The sequence below is a fragment of the Gymnoscopelus braueri genome, assembly GCF_963280865.1.
Source record: "Gymnoscopelus braueri genome assembly, chromosome: 22".
NCBI lineage: Eukaryota > Metazoa > Chordata > Actinopteri > Myctophiformes > Myctophidae > Gymnoscopelus > Gymnoscopelus braueri.
The window spans coordinates 12,282,546-12,303,444 of NC_137624.1; the positions used below are offsets into that span (position 1 = coordinate 12,282,546).

General features: G+C 41.7%; 1 protein-coding gene across 1 annotated transcript in view; it reads left to right on the top strand.

The window, feature by feature from the left end:
- The window catches only part of mmp17a (matrix metallopeptidase 17a), a 106,924-nt gene extending 90,679 nt beyond the window's left edge, over positions 1-16,245 (top strand). The window contains exons 6-10 of the mRNA XM_080419979.1: positions 3,992-4,097; positions 7,945-8,027; positions 8,971-9,123; positions 13,479-13,736; positions 14,304-16,245. Of these exons, the coding sequence (XP_080276105.1) occupies positions 3,992-4,097; positions 7,945-8,027; positions 8,971-9,123; positions 13,479-13,736; positions 14,304-14,629 (926 nt within the window). The 3' untranslated portion in view covers positions 14,630-16,245. The remainder of the gene's footprint in view (positions 1-3,991; positions 4,098-7,944; positions 8,028-8,970; positions 9,124-13,478; positions 13,737-14,303) is intronic.
- The last annotated feature ends 4,654 nt before the right edge of the window (positions 16,246-20,899 follow it).

Below are 20,899 nucleotides of genomic sequence, written 5' to 3' on the forward strand. Positions count from 1 at the left end.
TGATAGGTGATTATTGGTGGTCTCCAACAGTTGAGGTGGGGCACATTTTTAGACCTCAAAGAGCAGTTTCCGTCATTGCCCAACCTCGGGCAATGACGAATGATGATGACGACGGGTGATAATCTGGAAAATATATTTCATATAATTAATTATATGCCTATACATTACATTACATTACAGTCATTTAGCAGACGCTTTTATCCAAAGCAACTTACAATAAGTGCATTCAACATAGGTAGGCAAGGAAACTACTAATCACCAGAAGTCTTAAGTGCATTCTCTTCTAAAACAAGCAACTAAGAGTATACCTAGCGCTAAGGTAAAAGTGCAATATATCAGCTACCTACTTTCTTAAACAGATGAGACAAGTAGGAAAATCAAATGAGCAAGAGCTAAAACAAATAAGTATCGAATAAACAAGAACCAATAAGACAAGAGCAACTAATTGTCAACAAGTAAGGCAAAGAGGAAGGGTAGTGTTTCCTGAAGAGGTGGGTTTTCAGCCTGCGGCGAAAGATGGGCAGTGACTCTGCTGTCCTGACATCAGTGGGGAGTTCATTCCACCACTGTGGGGCCAGAACAGAAACAAGCTGTGACCGCGTAGATCGGCCAGAAGGACCACTGAGCGACAAGGCAACCAGTCGCCCCGAGGCGGCAGACCTATATATCAATGTGATGCTTTGACGGCACACAAATTGCATTGCCAATGAATATTAGGCTAGAAAATACAACATTTGCTCGATTTTAACGCGACTTTCGGTATAAATCACGGGCAGATCCGGTCTTCTATCCAAATACGGATACAGAGACACATAATGACGTCTCTGTACATCTTCACAGTGTGGACTGGATTTGTATTGGGGCCTTTTATCCAAAGTGCTTTACAATCATTCACACATTCACACACCTAAGAGGAAATCATGCAAGGCACCAACCTGGTCATCAGGAGCAGTTAGGTGGTTTAACCCATTCAATCCGAGAACGCATCTGTGTCATTTTAGATTTCTTTGAGCCATTCAAAAACAGCAGATATGCAAGCTCATAGTGCGGCTTGTAGATCTGCTATTTTTTTTTTATCGTGAACATTTTAGCAAATCTTTGAATATATATTTTTAAAGCGAACATTTGTAACTCAAATCTTTGTTTCTGGGGGTTGTAAATGGCCACAGTTTGTTTTACTGTAAAGTGGAGGAAGCCAGCTGCGCTGCTGCTGCAGCCACACACTCAGGGCCGGATTGGCCCTGAGTGATTTTTTTTTTTTAATCATTGGGGGGGGGGGGGGGGGGGGGGGGGGGTTACGGTGCCGTCGAATAATCGAATAATATTCGCCAGGGCTGTCGAATATTCGAATTGGCTCAAGGTCAGATTGTGGCATCCCTAATCCTAACAGTATGTTGCTATATCAGGGGTAATCCAAATTTTCCATGTCAAGGACCACCCAAAATGATATGTATTTGGCCACGGACCCCCATCTCAAAATATGATTTACAAGCTCATTGCGTGATGAGCTTGTAAATCTGGTATTTTTGACCCTGAGGCCGAATCTACAAATGTCTTCTAAATCCTAAAACCTTTTATTTGGTGAAAAAAACGTATGTTGCTATGATATCAGTGGTTCTCAAACATTTTTCTTGTCAAGGACCCAAAATGATTTGCTATTTTTGAATAGCCAAAGAAATATAAAGTGACACAAATGCGTTCCGGGATTGAATGGGTTAATGCAGATACAGATGGATAGGTTTTGTCGTAACGTTATTTTCGACGGGAAAAGTGTTGATTATGACTTCCACCTGCACTGAAAATATGTCATCTTCATGGTACAAGCTCAAAAACAAAAGAACCTTGATGGAGTCTGGAGTTACGTTTCCCCGGCTAGATATACTGGCCCTCGGTTGGATAACCTCATATGAAGGAACAGGTGATCATTTTTACAATCTGTATCCTGGACCAGTCTTGCTTCCTTCATCTCACATTCCACTCAACCTCTTTCTCCTCCCCTCCACCCATATACTGTACTCCCTCTCCCACATTCATCTCCTCATACTTTCCCCCCTTCTCCAACCATCTCGGTGCCTTTCCTTCAACATCCTCCCCTCAACATGCTCGCAGCATTTCTCCAAGACAGTGTTAATTTCGTCGACTAAAACTATGACGAAAAATGATCGTCGACTACCCTTTTTCACTGACAAAAACCAAATAAAAACTAAGCTATGATGACTAAAACTATGACTAAATAAATTGACCATTTTGTCAACAAATAAAAACTAGACTAAAAGAAAACTAGTGGAGAAGAGATCCAGTAGAACTAAAAGACAAGTTATTTTACGTTTGGTTGCGCTCGGATGTTGTGATCTTAAAATAGTAGATCTACAACTGTAGATGTAGTCGACTAAAATCTTATGATATTTTAGTTGACTAAAACTTCAGATGATGAAATATGGCTAAAACTAAATGACATTTTATTCAATAGGCTATGACTAAAACTAAATCAAAATGTTGTTGTCAAAATCAACACTGCTCCAAGACAAATCCCAGGCATGCTGCCAGCGTGGTTCATACACCCCTGACAGTTCATATCTACAGACACACAGAGCAGCCCTTTCCCCCTGCTCACTGTGCAGTGTAATTACCCACGATGACTGTCTGGGAAGCAATGGTGGATCCCATCCCTGCTGTGGGGTGAGAGGAATAGAGCAGCGATTCTCAACCTTTTTCATTTCAAGGACCCGCAGTTTGATATGCATTAGGCCACATAGGCCCTAGTGGTCCCTGGACCATACATTGAGAACCCGCGGAATTGAGCATGCAAAGGTCTCCCCTCACAGGAAACCCAACTCATTAAAAGTATTTATTGATTTACTTAACAAGACAACTGGAGACTGGGTGGAGTTTAATTATGCTTCCCTGTGGCATATATTTTCTCTCTCTGATCTGCCATAGTTTTGCATCTTTTACATTTATCTACATGTATTATTGAGAACGTGTGTGAATAATTGTTATGGCATGACTCTGCAAGAGGCTAGCCGTCTATGACAGGGTCCTGTGTGTCTGTCCTAAAGTTCTCAAATTCGGCCCGAACCCGACCCTACCTGACCGGACCCGACGTTTTCGGGCCGGGCCGGACCCAAAATCTATGCTAATTAGTCCGGCCGGGCCAAGCCTCGGGTTCCGAGAAGAAAAAGAGAAAAGAAAATCTATTGCCCCCAAAAAATAAATTTCAACTGCCCCTAGCGGCCTAACGCTAAGGCCGATGGAAATGGCAGTGGATGTGTTGGATGCAGCTCCGAACCTTCCTAGTCCGTGTTATTAAAGAAAAACGGGCGACAATGGCCAAAACACTATCGGTGATCGAAAATCAGCTAAAGTGCCCGTTTTCAAGATGTTTTAGCCATTATCATGTTCTATATCTGCTCAGTTCAAAGCTTGTTGGAGGCGTGACTTTGAGGACATTAAGCTCATTCATTCATTCATTAAGCTGATTCTGATAAGCCTTGCGAAGACATTTCTTTCATCACACAGCACAGGGATGATAGATGACGATAGAGCAAAGTTACAGAAAGTAGAAAGCAGAGAGGGATGAGGACATGTGGAGATGGAGAACTAGAGAGTAATGAGAGGGAAAGGCGGAGGAAAAGAAAGTCATCTGGGAGGTATGCGTATGGATATAATCAATACAGCTCTGTGTGCGTGTGCTGTGTGGACTGAATTGAATCAATTTGACAACTAGAATGTTGTCAAAAGACAGAGAAAGGATACCTAGAAAAAGGGAAACAGGATAGACTCTGTCTTGTTTGGTGGGCGCGTTAAGCCTGAATTATACTCTTACAACAGTGTTTCATGCCAGAAATAGCCGTCCTACAACTCACAATGCGTTGTGAGTCAGCGCATTTCCACACACTTATAAGAACGTCCATTTTCGGTGCGCGACACCGTTGCACGGCGGATTATGAATTGGCCATTAGAGCTGACCTTTGACCCCTGTCCTTTCCAGGAGTCAGGGACTCGGTGTCTCACACCAACAGCACTCAGCAGCAACACTCCCACACGGCTGAACCACCTGTGCTGCTGGACCTCCCTGTAAACAGATCTACGGTTCTGTAAGTTCCAACACCGTTTACACCCCATTGTGTCCAATGTGAACCGTCATTTATTTATCACCTTCTAATGTGAAACCACAAGTCTGAAGCACACCCCGGGTCCACGATGCATCTGCGTATGCCAAGGGCCCACACGTAAAAAATCACCTGTCGGCAATGGAGTTAGCTAATTACTGCTTTCGGGAGGCGAGGAGGGAGGGAGAAGTTAGAACATTTTCAAAATGCAACAAAAACTTCACAAATAGCTCAAGTCGCCGATGTACAAGCTCACAAGCTTTGAGAAACTAGAATGAAATGTTTAAAATGGCCTAGAACAGGGGTCTTCAACAGGGGGTCCGGTACCCCTAGGGGGTCCTCAGAGCTACTATAGGGGGTCCGCCAAATCTTTGTGTGATAGGATTTAGTTTTTTTTACATTAACCACTTGAACCCTAGAATTCCTTTTCTGAGGGGAACATTAGCCGAAAATAGCAGATCTACAGTTGAGAGCTTGTAGATCGGCTATTTTTGGCAAAGAGGCTATAGGTGTATAGGGAAAAACTAAGTAGAAAATGTTTTTAATCTGAAACACAATTTCATACAATACAGAGTAGGGGGTCCCTGCTTCATCTCTCTCTCAGCTAGGGGGTCCTTGGCCTGAAAACGTTGAAGACCCCTGGCCTAGAATAGATTTTCACATTAGGACAAAATACTGGTCTAAACATCGGTAATCGGCTGGGTGTAGGACTTTCCAAAATCGGGATCGACATCAACCCCAAAAAGTTGGCATCGCTTGGGCTCTAATTTGTTTTTAGCAGTGAGTGTCGAGAGCTGAGCGGGGGGGGGGGATCTAGACAAGTGGTGAGCGTTTTGATGCAGAGCAGCAGGGATTCTCTTTGGGAGGTAGAGTGGAGCGTAAGAACAGCCTTGTGAGCGTGCAGCGCAGTGGGATTCTCCCACTCTCTCAACAGCGCTCACACACTGTGGGCCCACAAAGTAATAGTCCTCTCTGCCCTGACACGGACTGGATAGAGTTCTAAATAGAGATCTTTGTTGATAGGATGACTGGCTTCTACTCACACAGGGAGCCCTATGTAGTGGTAATTGCCTCATCATTGGCAGTCTGGCCATGTTGCCACTGGTTTAAACCACTAGACACCCCATAGACCAATGAACTGGAGGTGCTGATGTCATGCTGATAGCCTCTCTAATGATATTTGGCCAGGTTTAACCACTTAAAACCTGCATACTTGCATACTTTCTGTTGACCGCCAGGGGCCCCCAGAGCTCTATACCAGGTCCGCTCTTTTTTCCTTCAACACCAAATCTCTTAGCTGAAAATAGCAGATCTACAAGCTCACAACATGTTGTGTTGTGAGCTTGTAGATCTGCTATTTTCACCGAAGATTCGACCCAGAATAGGGATGCTGATTGATTGATTGATTGATTGATTGATTGATTGAAATTTGTATTAGGCAAAAGAATGTAAAACAACACAGTTACATTTATAATGCTTTTGTCTAAAAGGTCCGGCCAAAAAAGTCCTTGCGGACTTGTTTCCGTTGGGGTCCTTGAATTAATTTCATAGACATATATAGTAGCAACCAAACAGTTCAAAAATCAACATGAAAATACAGATAATACAGAAAAAATACCACTATGTACAAAAAAAAAAAAGCATGAAAAAAATTAAATAATAATAATAATATATGTACAAAAAAAGGGGGGGGGAGCATGGAAGAAAAGAATATATATACAAAAAAAGCATGAGGAAATACAAAATATGTACAAAAAAGAGGAGGGGGGGGGTCGACTGTCTACAGGGAAACTGGTACTAGCTCCTCTTTCGGCCTCCAGAAAGATGAGTTTTTAGGGCTGTTTTGAATGAGCCCAGCGAACTGCATTTTTTGAGGGATGGGGTTAGACTATTCCATTCCTTGGTGGCTGTGCTATAGAAGGAGAATTTGCCCATGTTTGTTTTATGGGTGGGTGGTACCAGATTGTTGTTTACGCTCCCTCTAGTTTCGTGGCTGTGGGTGTCACTAACTTTTTCGAGGTATTTATACAGATATGCGGGTATAGGGGGCATTTCGGGCATCAAGTGGTTAATTCATGCAAAAAAGGCACGCACACACGCGCGCGCGCACACGAACACACACACACACACACACACACACACACACACACACACACACACACACACACACACACACACACACACACACACACACACACACACACAATAACATTCATAGTGGATAAACACTAGGGGTGTAACGATACGTTTTAACAACGATTCGATACGTATCACGATACTTGGTTGTCGATACGATACATGAACGATACAGGTTAATTTAGAACGATACGATACGTTTCGATTCAGCGATTTAGTCGATACGATACATGAACGATACAGGACAGGTTAATTTAGAACGATACGATTCGATTCAATGATTTAAAATCGATATAGTAACTATTTATTTACCCAAAAATTCTGTGTGAAAAATAAATACCTGGATACTGGATATAAACCCCTCTTTCTCTTTTCTTCTTCTTAAAAGTACTTAGTATTGATATAATTGATTATTTGCATTGCAGAACGATTCGATACGATTATTTGCATTGCAAAACGATTCGATACGATTCAAAGTCAAACGATACGATATTTAGCTGTTTGCATATCGATATAGTAGATCGTTGAAAATTCAAAACGATGCATCGATGCAGTTACTGTATCGTTACGGGCCTAATAAACACACACAAAAACATTGATTAAATGGTTAATCGGGTTACAATAAAATGCTAAATAGACCATTTATGGGTCAATACATTAATAAGAAAATATGCTGTATTGTTTAAACACTTAGAATTACATGACCAGTGGAAAATAGCAGGTTGAATGCTCCATAGTTAGTTAGGGTCACTTTTTACACATTGTTTTCTTCACTTATTAACTTATATATTAGTTAAGGTTAGAAACTGTTTGTATGGTTAAGTTTAGAGTGTGTTATAGCTTAATTAATTCATTTATGGTGTGGTTAACATTAGTGTAAAGGTCCCCCCACATCGGCCCGACATTGGTGTTGATAAGTGACCATATGCGTCTATGGACGAAAATCGGTTTTAGTAGTACAGTGACATCATTGCCGTTGCTAACCCAACCGAGCCAGTTCAGTTGCTGTCACCCGTCGATAACAATTGGGGTGGAGGGGGGGCGGTACAGAGCCTACTTTATGTTGCACAACTGAACTGACATCAGCAGTAGTTGGAACGCAGTGGATGAAGCCATCTCACCATCTCATTACAGAGATGACATGGTGAAAGGCGTCCAAAGAAACTCAAACGGTCATCTGAAATTCTGGAAATGTTTTCCACTGCCAGATGTCTGTCTAGATGTCTGTTTATCAGCTACGGGTTCAGAGCAAAGCCTGTTGTTTATATTAAAAGACAAGGCATTAAAAACAAAAATGGAACTTGGGTTATGTGAAATAAAAATGTGACTGTAATGTCTAGCAGTGCAGTGAGCGCACATCAATACATTAAAACGCACCCCTCATTAGAACGACCCATCCCAGTGCATGTTTTTGTTGCACAGTGCTGCTCACACAGGCGCACTGTACGATGTGTAGACTAGAGAATCTGCACACAGCAAGTTTTTCACACCTTTAACCCGAGTGATCTCCAGACATATAGTATAGTCTGTAGTATTGGGGACAATAAGGTTCAGTGTTTAGGCCGCTTAAGGACCTGGGTTAGTTTTCTGGTGTCTACACTTCCTGTGATCTAGCACTACCCCTGTTCTAGTAACCATTTATCTTTTTTTATTGCTAATCTCTTTCCTCCTCCCACTCTTGTCCCCTCTTTCTCAGACTGGCACGAGATGCCCCAGACAGATGCACCAGTCACTTTGATGCAGTGGCCCAGATACGAGGGGAGGCTTTCTTTTTCAAAGGTACGGAAACCCAAAGATTAAATGAGTGAGGGTGGCAACTGGCAAGAAGAAACCAATTGAGAGTCGAACAGAGAAAGAGAGAACGAGAGAGGATAGGAGTGTGATACAATATAGCGCAAAACTTTAGACTCCTGAAGGTTCCTGGTTCGAGCCTTGCATGTGTGGATGGGTGAATGTAATGCACATTGTAAAGGCTTCATAATGCGCCTTTATCCAAAGTGCTTTACAGTAAAGCACTTTTGATAAAGGCACTATATAAATGCACCATTTACCATTGAAGTTGGGTTTATGACTTACTGTTTATACAACACTTCAAAATGAGCACTGAGTTCATTCATTCAGACCGTGGTCTTGTTCTCTCTCAGACCGGAGGAACAGAACTTTGAGTGATTGAGTAAAACTGTGCTAGTCACAACCAATCCAGATAGAATGAGCCAAATCATGCAACTGAGACACTCCAGTCCAAGCAGTGGTTCCCAAACGGTGTGCCAAGGCACACTGGTGTGCCGTGAGACAGGTCCATTCACAAACATATAAAGTAGCACCAAACAGTTCAATATCGTCACAAAATACAGAAACACTATATGTACTATATGTAGAGTCGGAAAAACAATTGGGGGGGGGGGGTGGTGAGAGTCAAAGGAAGGGGTGGGGTCGTCTGTCTAAGGGAGAAGTGGTACTACCTCCCCCTTTGGCCTCCTGAAATGTGCATTTTCAGGGCTGTTTTAAAGGAAGTCGGGAGTCAGACGATTCCACACCTGGGTGGTAGTGCTGTAGAAGGAGAATTTACCCATTTTGTTTTATGGGTTGGTGGTACCAGATCGTTGTTTACGCTACCTCTAGTATTGTGGCTGTGGATGTCGCTAACTTTTTGGAGGTATTTAGTCAGATACGCGGGTATTGAGGGCACTTTAACGTCACCCTATTCTTCTCTGTCATATAGGGAAGTATTTCTGGCGTCTGACCAGAGAGAAACACTTGGTGTCTCTGCGTCCTGTTCAGATTCATCGTTTCTGGAGAGGCCTGCCAGCCAACCTGGACAGTGTGGACGCTGTTTACGAGAGACCTGGAGACCACAAGATTGTTTTCTTTAAAGGTACTAGGACTGCCCCTTCGGGTGCCGGCCTATTTGGGGCCATGTTTATTTGTTTATTAAGTGGAAACCCATTGACACCTCGGTGACAGCTAATCTTCCTGGGATCCATAGAAGATACACTGCATTCTGTAAAAACATGATAAAAATACAAAATATTACATTATACAAAAATAATACAACATTGATTGACGGATGTGCAAAACAGAGTGTTCCAGGCTCTGATCCAGAGATTTCCCAGCTCTAGTAAGTGCAAAACAGTACCTGCATTACCTTAAATCCCTCTAGACCTAGGGGCACGGTGGCGCAGTCGGTAGCGCTGTCGCCTCACAGCTAGAAGGTCCTGGGTTCGATTCCCGCCGGGGACGCTGTGGGCACTGGGGGCGTGTCTTCTCCTCCGCGTCATCAGCGCCCATACCCTAGGTGGGGTTGGCGAAAGGGCCTACTCTGTGTGGAGTTTGCATGTTCTCCCCGTGTCTCCTAGGGTAGTTAATACCCTCACAAAAACATGTAGTAATCCTGGTCACTATACCGCCTCCCCCATGACAGCCGGGGCGCCAGATGGAGGGGAAGGGAACTGGTTGGAATAACGTGTTCCTTCCACGCGCTACGTCCAACCAGGGAAACTCCCCCCTGTCAGGTGACAAGAAGGTCAGTTGGCTCTCATGCCTGAAGGAAGCATGAGCTCGGCCCTGGCCTCCCTACTGTGGGGTGACAGGTGTAATACTGGTGTAGGGCTGGTGTAGTGCCCAGGATCACTTAGGAAATTGGCACCGGGTGAAAAAAATGGGTTACAAAAATCGCGGGATAAAAAAAAAAAAAAAAAAAAAATCCCTCTAGACCTGTGTCAACCTATACGTGTTGTCAGACACGATAGCAAGGTGTTCCAAGCTCTGAAACAGAGATTTCCTGGTTCTTAAATGGCTGTCGGGAACAATGCAAATCATTTATACTGTTATGCGGCCAATCAGTTCAGCCGACGGGTCGGGTTAGCCAATCAGGGACTTACAATGGCTTAGAGGCAAAAACGTGACGTGACGCCAATCCGTGAAGCCGACTGTTTGGGTTGGTCAATCAAGGAAGCCGATGCATACAATCTCCCGAACACACTGAGAATGTCTGCCTCTTTCTCAGACCTGCCGGCCGACATATACAGATATTCATGATTTTTCGGTTCTCTGAAACCGTTGGTTCGTCCGAATTGCCCACCTCGGAGTTATATGAGACACACACGGCAAGTTTGATACCGAACAGTCAGACGCTGTCTGACCGTTATGCCAGGGACATATTTTGTATGACGCAAACATAATAATTATTCATATAGAATATTAAATATTAAATAGAACAAATGAACTTTACCCCTGTGCCACCTGAGTGCCCCCAATTGGCAACTTGTTTAATAAGAAATAAATAATGCAATCTTCTGGATAACAAATTAAGCTTTTCTTTTGCTACAGTGTCATTATAATTTTCTATGTGACAGCATTCAATGCAGATAACAAAAAGAATAGAAATGAGGACACAAAACCTCACTTTCATTATGACCTGAAAAATTGCTTTCTTGGCACTGGTACTTCTCTTTGGCTGTTTAACAAAATTTTGAATGCTGTATCACCCTTCAAGATTTGGGTCCACTAACATTCCATGGAGTAGTGTTTCTCAAGTTCATTTCAAATTGTAGCAAAACTAGATGCCACCATTATGGACGTGTTTGGAATATGTTGATTCTATTACTTTGTTTGGACCTCTAATTTAGATGTTTGAAATTTGCTTGTGCCAATTTTGAAAATGCCAATATGGCTGACTAAACGTCTGAAAGAATTCACAAAAAAAGCAGCTCAATAGAAGTTCCTTATTAAGACCCTTCAGGTGCTCTGTCTGTAGTGTGGATCCAGTAGGCCTCCCTCTGGAGGAATAATTTGTCCCTATCACCACCTCTCTTTAATGGGCTGACCGCCTCTATCTCCTGAAACCTCAGAATGCAGACATCATGACCAACAGCATTGAAATGCCTGGCCACAGATGATTTCTCATCATTGTTCCGGATGGAGCTCTTGTGTTCTGAAAACCTTGTTTTGAGCTCTCTAATGGTTTCCCCCACATAACATAACCCACAGGAGCATTTCAAAAGATACACAACATGTTTGGTTTTGCATGAAATCCTACCTTTGACCGAATATTTTTTACCAGAATGTGGATGTAAAAATTATTCACTCTTGATCATGGCATTTCAATGTATACAGTTGTGGCAGGGGAAATTACCAGAGGTAAAGTTGACAAAAAGTGCTGATGGGGATTATATAGGTCAGCTCTGACAAGTGTCTGTCAAGCTTTTGGCCCTCTTGTGGGCAAATAAAGGCTTCTCTTTGAAAGCCTGACCAATACGAGGATCACTAGACAAGATGTACCAGTGTTTCTCTATACATTGTCTGATTTCTTTAGAGACAGGTGAGGAAGTAGTTGCATAAACGATTCTATTCGATACTCTGGGAGAAGGTGGTTTGGGAGTTAACAAATTATTCCTATCTAAATTTCTTGCTCTCTCTGTAGAGTGTCATGCAAGATACCAGTACCATAACCTTTGGCAGTTAACCTTGAGCATAAGTCAGCAGCCTGTTCTTCAAAGGCACTGTCTGAACTGCAAATTCTTCTGATTCTCACAAGTTGACTATTGGTAGGCTCTTTTTAAGGTCAGGAGGATGATAACTAGAAAAATCCAAAAAGCTGTTACAATCCATTTATTTCCTGTACACTCGAGTTTCTAACTGGTCTGCCTTGTTAATAGCTACATCCAGAAAATAAATAGACTGCTGACTGTGCTCTATAGGTGAACTTGATCGTGGGCATTCTAGTGTTGATATGATTTAAACTATTGTAACTGTTCAAGGGAACCAGTAGAAATGCTAAACACATCATCAATAAACCTGAACCAACATCTCAACAGAGTAAAAAAAAAGGGTTATTGTTGTTTACAAAATCCTCCTCAAACTTCCCCATGAAAAGATTTGCATCATTTTGCTGACACCTTGACACAGAAGATAGTAAGAATTCTCGAATTTGGAATAGTTTCTATTCAGAACCAGTTCTGAGTTCAACCAAAACTGTAGGGGGGGGTGGGGTTCTGTCTTTGATTTAAATAATATGACAGAGCTACCAGACTTTCCTGGTTATGCACATTAGCGTACAAAGAAGTTATGTCTACTGCAAAGGAAATCACTTGCCTGAATGTTTTCTATTGAGTCTATTGTATTTTAAATAAGAGGGAAGATGGGAGACAAGACCTTTGATGTGTACATCAATATACTGATATATGGGTTCTGATACAGATTGTACACCGGCTACTATGGGACAGCCAGGTACAGGTTCTACACAGGATTTGTGAATTTTGGGTATTGTATGAAATACAGGACGAATAGGATGTTTTTGGAACATAAAATTTAACTCATCTTGAGAGATAAAGGACTCACTTAACCCATTAAGACCTGAGGCGATTCTTAAAAATGTTTTCTAAATCCTAACAGTTAAAAAAAAAAAAAAAGCAGATCTACAAGCTCATAGCGCGGCACTCGGTGCCGCGCTATGAGCTTGTATATCTGCTATTGTTGAATAGCCAAAGAAATCTAAAGTGACACAGATGCGTTCCAGGTCTTAATGGGTTAAAGCTCTGGTCAAGAAAGACTCAATTTCTTGTGAACATTTCCCTGTGGGGTCTCCATTCAAAGGAGTCTAAAACACTGCACCTCCCTTGTCAGCATTTTTAGTACTAGTATCCTTACATAAGTCAGACAACGCCTCTTGCAACTCAATATTAGAGTGAACTATTTTTGTAATTGTTGACAGACACTTGTATGGACACTTCTTGTCCTACCAGTCTGCTGAACGTGGCAACAGAGGGATTAAAAGCAGGTGGGACAGAGGAACTTTTGGCCTTCAGTCTCTTGACAACATCCACAGAGGATGATTCTGCTGGGAAGAAGAAAGTACATTCATGGCCCCCTTCGCAGAGAAGGCCTTTAGTTTGACTGACCTCAAAAACTTGAACAGTTAAATTCTCGTTGTGAACAAGTTAGCTCTGGTGAACGGTACAAACGACAAACGGCAAACCTTTAGATAGGATCAAAACCTCTTGTGTTTTGTTTAATCTGGAGTGTTGCGGGCTTTCTGCTTTCTCTCAAATGATCAATTATTAGAAAATGTCTTGTAGATAGTCAGCATCAGTTATTAAGCGCTCTCTCTCTCTCCCTGTGTGCCTCTCTCTCTCTCTCTCTCTCTCTCTCTCTCTCTCTCTCTCTCTCTCTCTCTCTCTCTCTCTCTCTCTCTCTCTCTTCTCTCTCTCTCTCTCCTTGACTGACACTCAGGTTTAAAATACTGGGTATTTAAAGACAACAATGTGGAAGAGGGATACCCTCGTCCAATCAGCGACTTCGGCCTACCTGTGGAGGCGGTGGATGCTGCCTTTGTTTGGTTGCACAATGAAAAGACCTATTTTTTCAAGGACAATCACTACTGGCGTTATGATGACCACCTAAGACGTATGGACTTGGGGTACCCCAAAGATGCTACACTTTGGAAGGGGCTGCCTCTGCACCTGGATGATGCCATAAGGTGGTCTGATGGTGAGTGACCTTAACCACTTAAACCCCTGTGGTCTGTCTTACAGATTTGGACTTGAGTAACAAAGTACTTAGACCACTATTTCCATCCAATCATTTAACTCTGAGTGTCACAATGTACACGTTTAGGGGCTAAGCAGAACTTAACCGACAGTTAACTTGTTTCTCCCTCAATGACAGCCAACTTTATGTCCGTCCATCAACCAGTGTTCCTCTCTCTTTACAAAGGTCACCTTATATTCAGTATTAACTCTAGTTTAAATTTGTTTGTAAAATTGAGACGTTTAGATTGTGTCAAAGGTCATGTCTGACACGAATTTTTACCTGACGGTCAAGATTCAATTTATCCCCTGAGCAAGAATACAGGCTTTATTTGCTCAATGGTAAAAATGTCAGCACTTGCGCAGGAAACTAGGTTCAAATCCAAGGTAGAAGAGGAAAGTTACATATTTAAGGTATTAACAGTACCTAGTTACAGTTATGCATTTATAATTGTACTATGTTCTCATCTTATGAGAAAAAAAACATACACATACGCGTTCACTAACATTACCCCCCATGTTCTTGCAGGCTCCTCCTACTTTTTCAAAGGGAAGGAGTACTGGCGTGTGCTGGGCAGCGACATGGAGGTGGAGGTGGGATATCCCCGGCTCATTGCTAAGGACTGGCTGGTGTGCACTGAGATGCAGTCGGACTCCCCGGACACGGAATCCAATGGCACCGAGACGAGGGTCAACGGGCAGCATCACTTGGACCACGCCGAGAACGGCTACGAGGTGTGCTCCTGCACCTCCGACACAGCCTCCCCTCTAGGAGTCCATCCATTCCCCTCCCCCTTATGGCTCCTGGCACCGCTCTGGACGCTGTCATTGGCCATCCCGCCCACACTTCTATGATGTCAAAGAAAGGGGGAGGTCAAACTGAACCAGGAAGTACTGTATGTCCAGCCAGTTGGCTGAGTACAGGGCAATGGCCTAGAGACTCCTTAATGGAGGGTCATTGTCCTCTCAATCGAAACTATAACTGGACCAATTCGATCTTGTACTAATAAGTCTATTCGTAGCAATTTTTCTGTTATTTATTTCTATGTGGACACAGTCATCCGAAGCGCCTTATGAGGAGTGCGTGAATTACCATAGTTGGTAATCAGACCCGTTACCTTGACAGTGCCAGTGTCATACTGTACCCAGCGAGTTACACAGGACCACATATTCATTTCACAAAGTTTCTCTGACCAAGATCAATTGTTTTGGATTTAGTTTCCTTTTGATGAAAAGGCATTTACATGGGTCTGATAACATGTTGATATGATCCCATTAGGAAGTATTAATGAAAAGATACTCCACCACTCGTGATTATTTTCTTCATGCAGAGCAAGTTTACAGAAATAACGGCTGAGACATAGCACAGTAAACAGGTGAATAGATGTGGCTAGAAGTAGAATGATTAATGGCACTATAGAATGAAGTCAGCTAGAGATCAGAAACGTGAATAGTGAATAGGCGAATAGACAGGAATATTGCTACCTGTGAAATACACACACAAACCCAGTTGTCATTTTCTGTCCACTTGGACAACGTGCTAAGAATCCAAGAATCCACTTGTACTTAACACTTATGTAACCCTAGCATCAGTATTCTGGGGGAACATTCGCCGAAATGGGACTAATGTGATGTATTGTGAGCTTGAAAAGAGATTTGGTGTAGAAGGGAAAAGGGAGTTTTGGTATAGAGGCCGGGCTTAAGCGGTTAAACTGACATGCATGCTCACGCACCCACCCACAAATACACGGTCACTTCATGTTTGTTTAGAACAGCATCTGAAAAAGCTTATGTAATGTCTGCATTGACTGGATGAACATTCCCATGGATAACTTCACCGGGACACTTTAATACCAGGAATATGGTCCGATGGATGGCTAGCTTGAGTGGTTGGTTGGAGAGATCGGCAGGGCTCTCTCATGTCCAATACGAGGCCTTTCGGGAAAGTGTGCTCCTGTATCTCCATGGAATCATCAACTTAATTCTCTGTCAAAGCAACGGTTAACTATTGATTTTGCTGAGACGCACAGATGGACTGTGCCGATGGTGGATAAGGGAGGATCAGGCCTCTTGTTTATTTCATAATGTCTCCAACAACACAGCCATTAACCATGGAGCCTGGACACTTTCCTTTCTTCGTTCAAGTCCCTTCGTGAGAGGAGACCCAGGATGGATGTATAGCAGGATACCAGAGAACACAGCACCATTAAGGCTCATTTATATTTTGTCGCATGACCTGTTCAACAAGATAGTATTTTCAACCGATTCACACTGACAAAAGTGATGTGTTTTCAACTGATTCACGCAGCCAAGATAACGAAATATAAAAATGATGCTGAAAGGGTAAAGCGACAAAAGTATAAACAGGCCTTTAGACGGCTTGTAGACCTCACAACATGGCAAATGGATTTATTCTTATTGTTAAGATATGTTTACACACAATATAAATAGAGACGTATATTTGAATTGAAAAGCTCTACGGCTGTTGGCGGGGGGGTGACAAAATGGAATTGTGAGCATTTCAAGCCATTTTTTCTATTGTGAGATATTTTTGTATAGAATAAAGAATCAAAATCTCTTGTTTGCCAAAAAGAATAAATCGACAGAATGTGTCTTAGTCACTTATTGGGGCAGAGACAAGGGTATATACATTATTCTTCACAGTACACACGGGTTAGTAGACAAAATCCTCAGTGTTAATTTAAACGTATGTTTGACAATGGACCCAAATGGACCCGTAAGTGTCTGTCCCTTAAATGGTCCATTGTTTGCACACTTAGAATTAAGTGAACACAGGATTTTTCTGTGTGAGAGCCTGGTGTACAATGGCTTCTTGAGACAAAGCTCAGGTCTGAATCTGGAAGGGACCAACATTATTTATTTCTGCATGTCTTCCAAGCAAATTGTCTCATCAATGGATATCTAAAACCTGAATGCTTTTAAGTTTTTAAGTTCTGTGCTAGAGGCTACACACGTGCACACAACACACACGTAGAGGGATAGAGATGTGTGTCCATCTACATTTTTGATTGAAATGTGTTCAAATGTTACAGGTCTGTGGGAACTCTTCCATCTTAAGAATTGAGTGACCCAAGAAAAACCAGTGCATCACACTGCTGTATCTGTCACTAGAGTGAGATCCCCCACTCCCTCGCCTCTGCAGAGGCCTGGGTTCGATTCTCAGTAGTGGACTGGGCGCATCGACAGACACAATTCACAGTGTTCACAGGTGGAAACCCTGTGACAGATTATCTGCTTGCCAGCTTCTGTTCAGCAGGGAGGGGAACTGGGGGAGATAGCATGAACCTCTGCATGTGTTAAGCTCTGCTGGGGGAAATTCTTCACTGTCGGGTAAAAAGAAATGGCTGGTGATGACACTGCTTAGTGGAATGTGGTACAGTAGGTAGTCTATTCTATTCAGTGGGTGTTGGCAGTGACAGAGAATGCGGTACACGTTGGGACGCCGCCTTAATTGGGGAGAACATGGGGGGAAAATGTAAATATTAAAATAAACCCAGACAGACAGTGTGGCGCTGGTTGGACCGACGGGAAGTAATGACAGGTTCACAAAATCAATGACTATTCTGTATATATATATATATACATATATATAGATATATAAATCTGAATTGAGTATTCAGCAATGCCATGTGAGAGTGCGGACTAGCTGACACCAATTTGGGACTCCTGGATTGCCACCTTCCACTCCCTCCTATGCATCATCAGGATCCGGAGCTCTGCAGCGTTGCTAGCTCCAGTGTCGCCACAGTGTGTCTAAGTAGGTGGTGCGCCTCCTTCCCCTCCTAGCTGTACCTTGGGTTGGCTCCCACCACAGTGTCAGCTCGCTTGTCATCAGTTCCGGTTGAATGACACAGTGCCCATGCCAGCCTCATCCTTCTCTCCCTGACCATGTCTGTGACCCGCGGGAGACCCACGTAGAGATGCATGTTTTTGATGTGGTCCTCCCATGTGGCACCAAGTGCCATTCGTAGCATTCTTGTGTAGACGCCATGCAGGGCCTATTCCTGCTGTGCTGTGAGCGTACATGTCTCGGCCCCGTACAGCAGTACTGATTCTACTGTAGCCACAAACCTATAGAGGTCATCTCCCATCTCAGACCTCCACACTCTCCTCATCCCGTATAAAGCATTCCAGGCAAGTGCCCTCCGCACCTTCAGATCCTGTTCCGTCGAGGCAGTCAAGGCACTGAGATATTTGAAGTCCTCGACTACCTCAAGCACATGGCAATGGTTCTACCCTCCGTGTTGAAGTTGAGTATTCAGCAAAGCTGTGTAATCAAGCTATGCATTCGTCATTTCTAGAGGTAATCCCATCGGGGTCATCCCTATGTTGGATAATGAGGGCATGCAAGGACGAATGCAGGGCAATAATTTGTTTATCACTAAACCCATGAACTTATTTATTCACAAAGATGAGAAAATGGCATTTGATCAACATTTTATATTGGGCCCACCTATTTGATTCGTGCTTCACCCCTGTTTATTCTGTGTTGAGTGTTATTTAACATCTTTTACAGGGAAGGCAAGTCCATGATACACACAAGTTACAATTGTATGTCTTTTTACTTCCATTAAGGATATACATTTTGCACTTAATGTTGAAACATTTTCAGTGTGAGATGGCAACAGTGGGCTGATTAGTCTGTTACGTTACAGTACAGCCACAATTATGTCAATTTCATTACAGTTCAATGTAATTTAGTTTACAACAAACAAAGTAGTAGGTATTTTACTAAGGTGGGAGTGATTTACACAATTTCACAAATGATAGCAGCCAATACTGCGTACTGTATGACCTCTCAAACGTTTTGGAGCTACATTGGGCATGGTTGTAAAGCTGAGACTTTAGACGTTTAGATTTTAAAGAATTAGGCCGAAATAATTAACTATGCCAATTTAATATTCAGAATATAGTCTAGTTATCCGTTGCTGGTTTAGAATGTTATCATAAATCAAAGTAGGCCAGGCATGGGCAGTTTCCCCCCCCAGACTTTGCTCATAAATGAAGGAATGCTTAGTTACTAAGAGTAGGGTAACATAAGTGCAGTGGTGGAAAGTAACTAAGTACATTTACTTAAGTATTGTACTTAAGTACATTTTTGAGGTATTTGTACTTTACTTGAGTATTTCTAATTTACAATACTTTTACTTCTACTCCACTACATCTCAGAGACAAATATTGTACTTTTACTCCACTACAATTATTTGAAAACGTTAGTTACTAGTTACTTTGTAGATTTGTATTACTTTTTAGATTATTATTACAAAACATACATTAACCACTTCAGCCCTATATACATTTTGGCCATTTGAAAATATCTACAAGCTTAGAATGCGTCCCGATGTGACACATTTGTAGATCTGCTATTTTCAAAAGATTTATATATACATCATACATCTGAAAACTGAAAGCATAATGATTACTTTCTACTTTTGGTACTTTAAGTACACACAAGTGTGTCATGTAGGCTAGCTAGAACACTTTGAAGGTCACACATGCTTTCACCATGTTATTTTAAGTTTTGTAATTGTAGTTCGATGTAGTTTGTTTAAGTTTCGATCCTGTCTTGTTTTTTGTTTTTGTTTTTACATAATCTGCTTATGCAGTGGTGTAAAGTAACTAAGTACTCAAGTACTGTACTTAAGTAGAATTTTGAGGTATTTGTAGGCTACTTTACTGGAGTATTTCCAATTTTCTGTACTTTTACTTCTACTCCACTACCAGAGGCAAATATTATACTTTTACTCCACTACAATTATTTGACAACTTTAGCTAATAGCTGCTTTGTAGATTTTGATTATCATTACAAAACATACAGTAACCACTTCAACCCCTTTACATTTCAGCCATTTGAAAATAGCCGATCTACAAGCTCACAATGTGTTGCATGAGCTTGTAGATCTGTTATTTTCAAAAGATTTTCATACATTTTATACATATATTGAAAACTTGTGACATGGGACGATCTGCATAATGAGTATACTTATTTCTATTTTTGGTATTTTAAATACATTTTGATACCAATACTTTTGTACTTTTACTCTATTCTTTTTTGAATTCCGGACTTTTACTTGTAACAGAGTATTTCTACATTGCAGAATTGATACTTTTTTACTTAAGTAAATGAGTACTTCTTCCACCACTGTCTAAAATGCTCCCAGCTGTTTTAGCGACTCGCATTTCAGTCTTTGAATAGGACTATAGTGCCATCTGTTGGTCAAATAGAGTTAATACATACATCAGTACTTGACTACAACTGGGACAAATAAACAGCGGGTAAGTGGAATCTTTAATGAGTTGAGCTTGTCCGACTAGATAAATGTAGCGTGGGCTACTTCATCATTTTGTTTGTCACTAATCTCAATGTTTTGTTGGCAACAGTGTTTTTAACTAGATGAACCAGTCACAAGAACAAAGCTCACATCACTGTTTGTCCTGTTTGTGACGATTCATTCTGCTGCAACTGCGTCATCATCCTGGTAATCAACAGTGCAGGTGGGTGAAAAGGAATGTTTTGAAGTGAAAACATTTGACACTGAAGTAGCATAGGATGGTGTAAATATTGGGACATGACATGACAGCAGACTGACTGCCACGTGTGCTACAAACTGTGGGCTAAACTACCTTCCAAATGTTTATTGTACTGTGGGGCAGTGGTGTAAAGTAACTAAGTACATTTACTCAAGGACTGTACTTAAGTATTTTGAGGTATTTTTTACTTTACTGTAGTATTTCCAATTTTCAGTACTTTTACTTCTACTCCACTACATCTAAGAGGCAAATACTTCTACTCCACTACAATTATTTGAAAACTTTAGTTACTAGTTACTCTGTAGATTTGGATTATTATTACAAAACATACATTAACCACTTCAGCCCTATATACATTTATGCCATTTGAAAATAGCTATTTTCAAAAGATTTGAAAACATTCTGCAGAATGAGTACTTTCTACTTTTGTTACTTTAAGTACATTTTGATACCAATACTTTTGTACTTTTTACTCAAGTAAATTTTGAATTCTGGACTTTTACTTGTAATAGAGTATTTCTGCATTGCAGTATTGATACTTTTACTTAAGTAAAGAATGTGAGTACTTTTTAA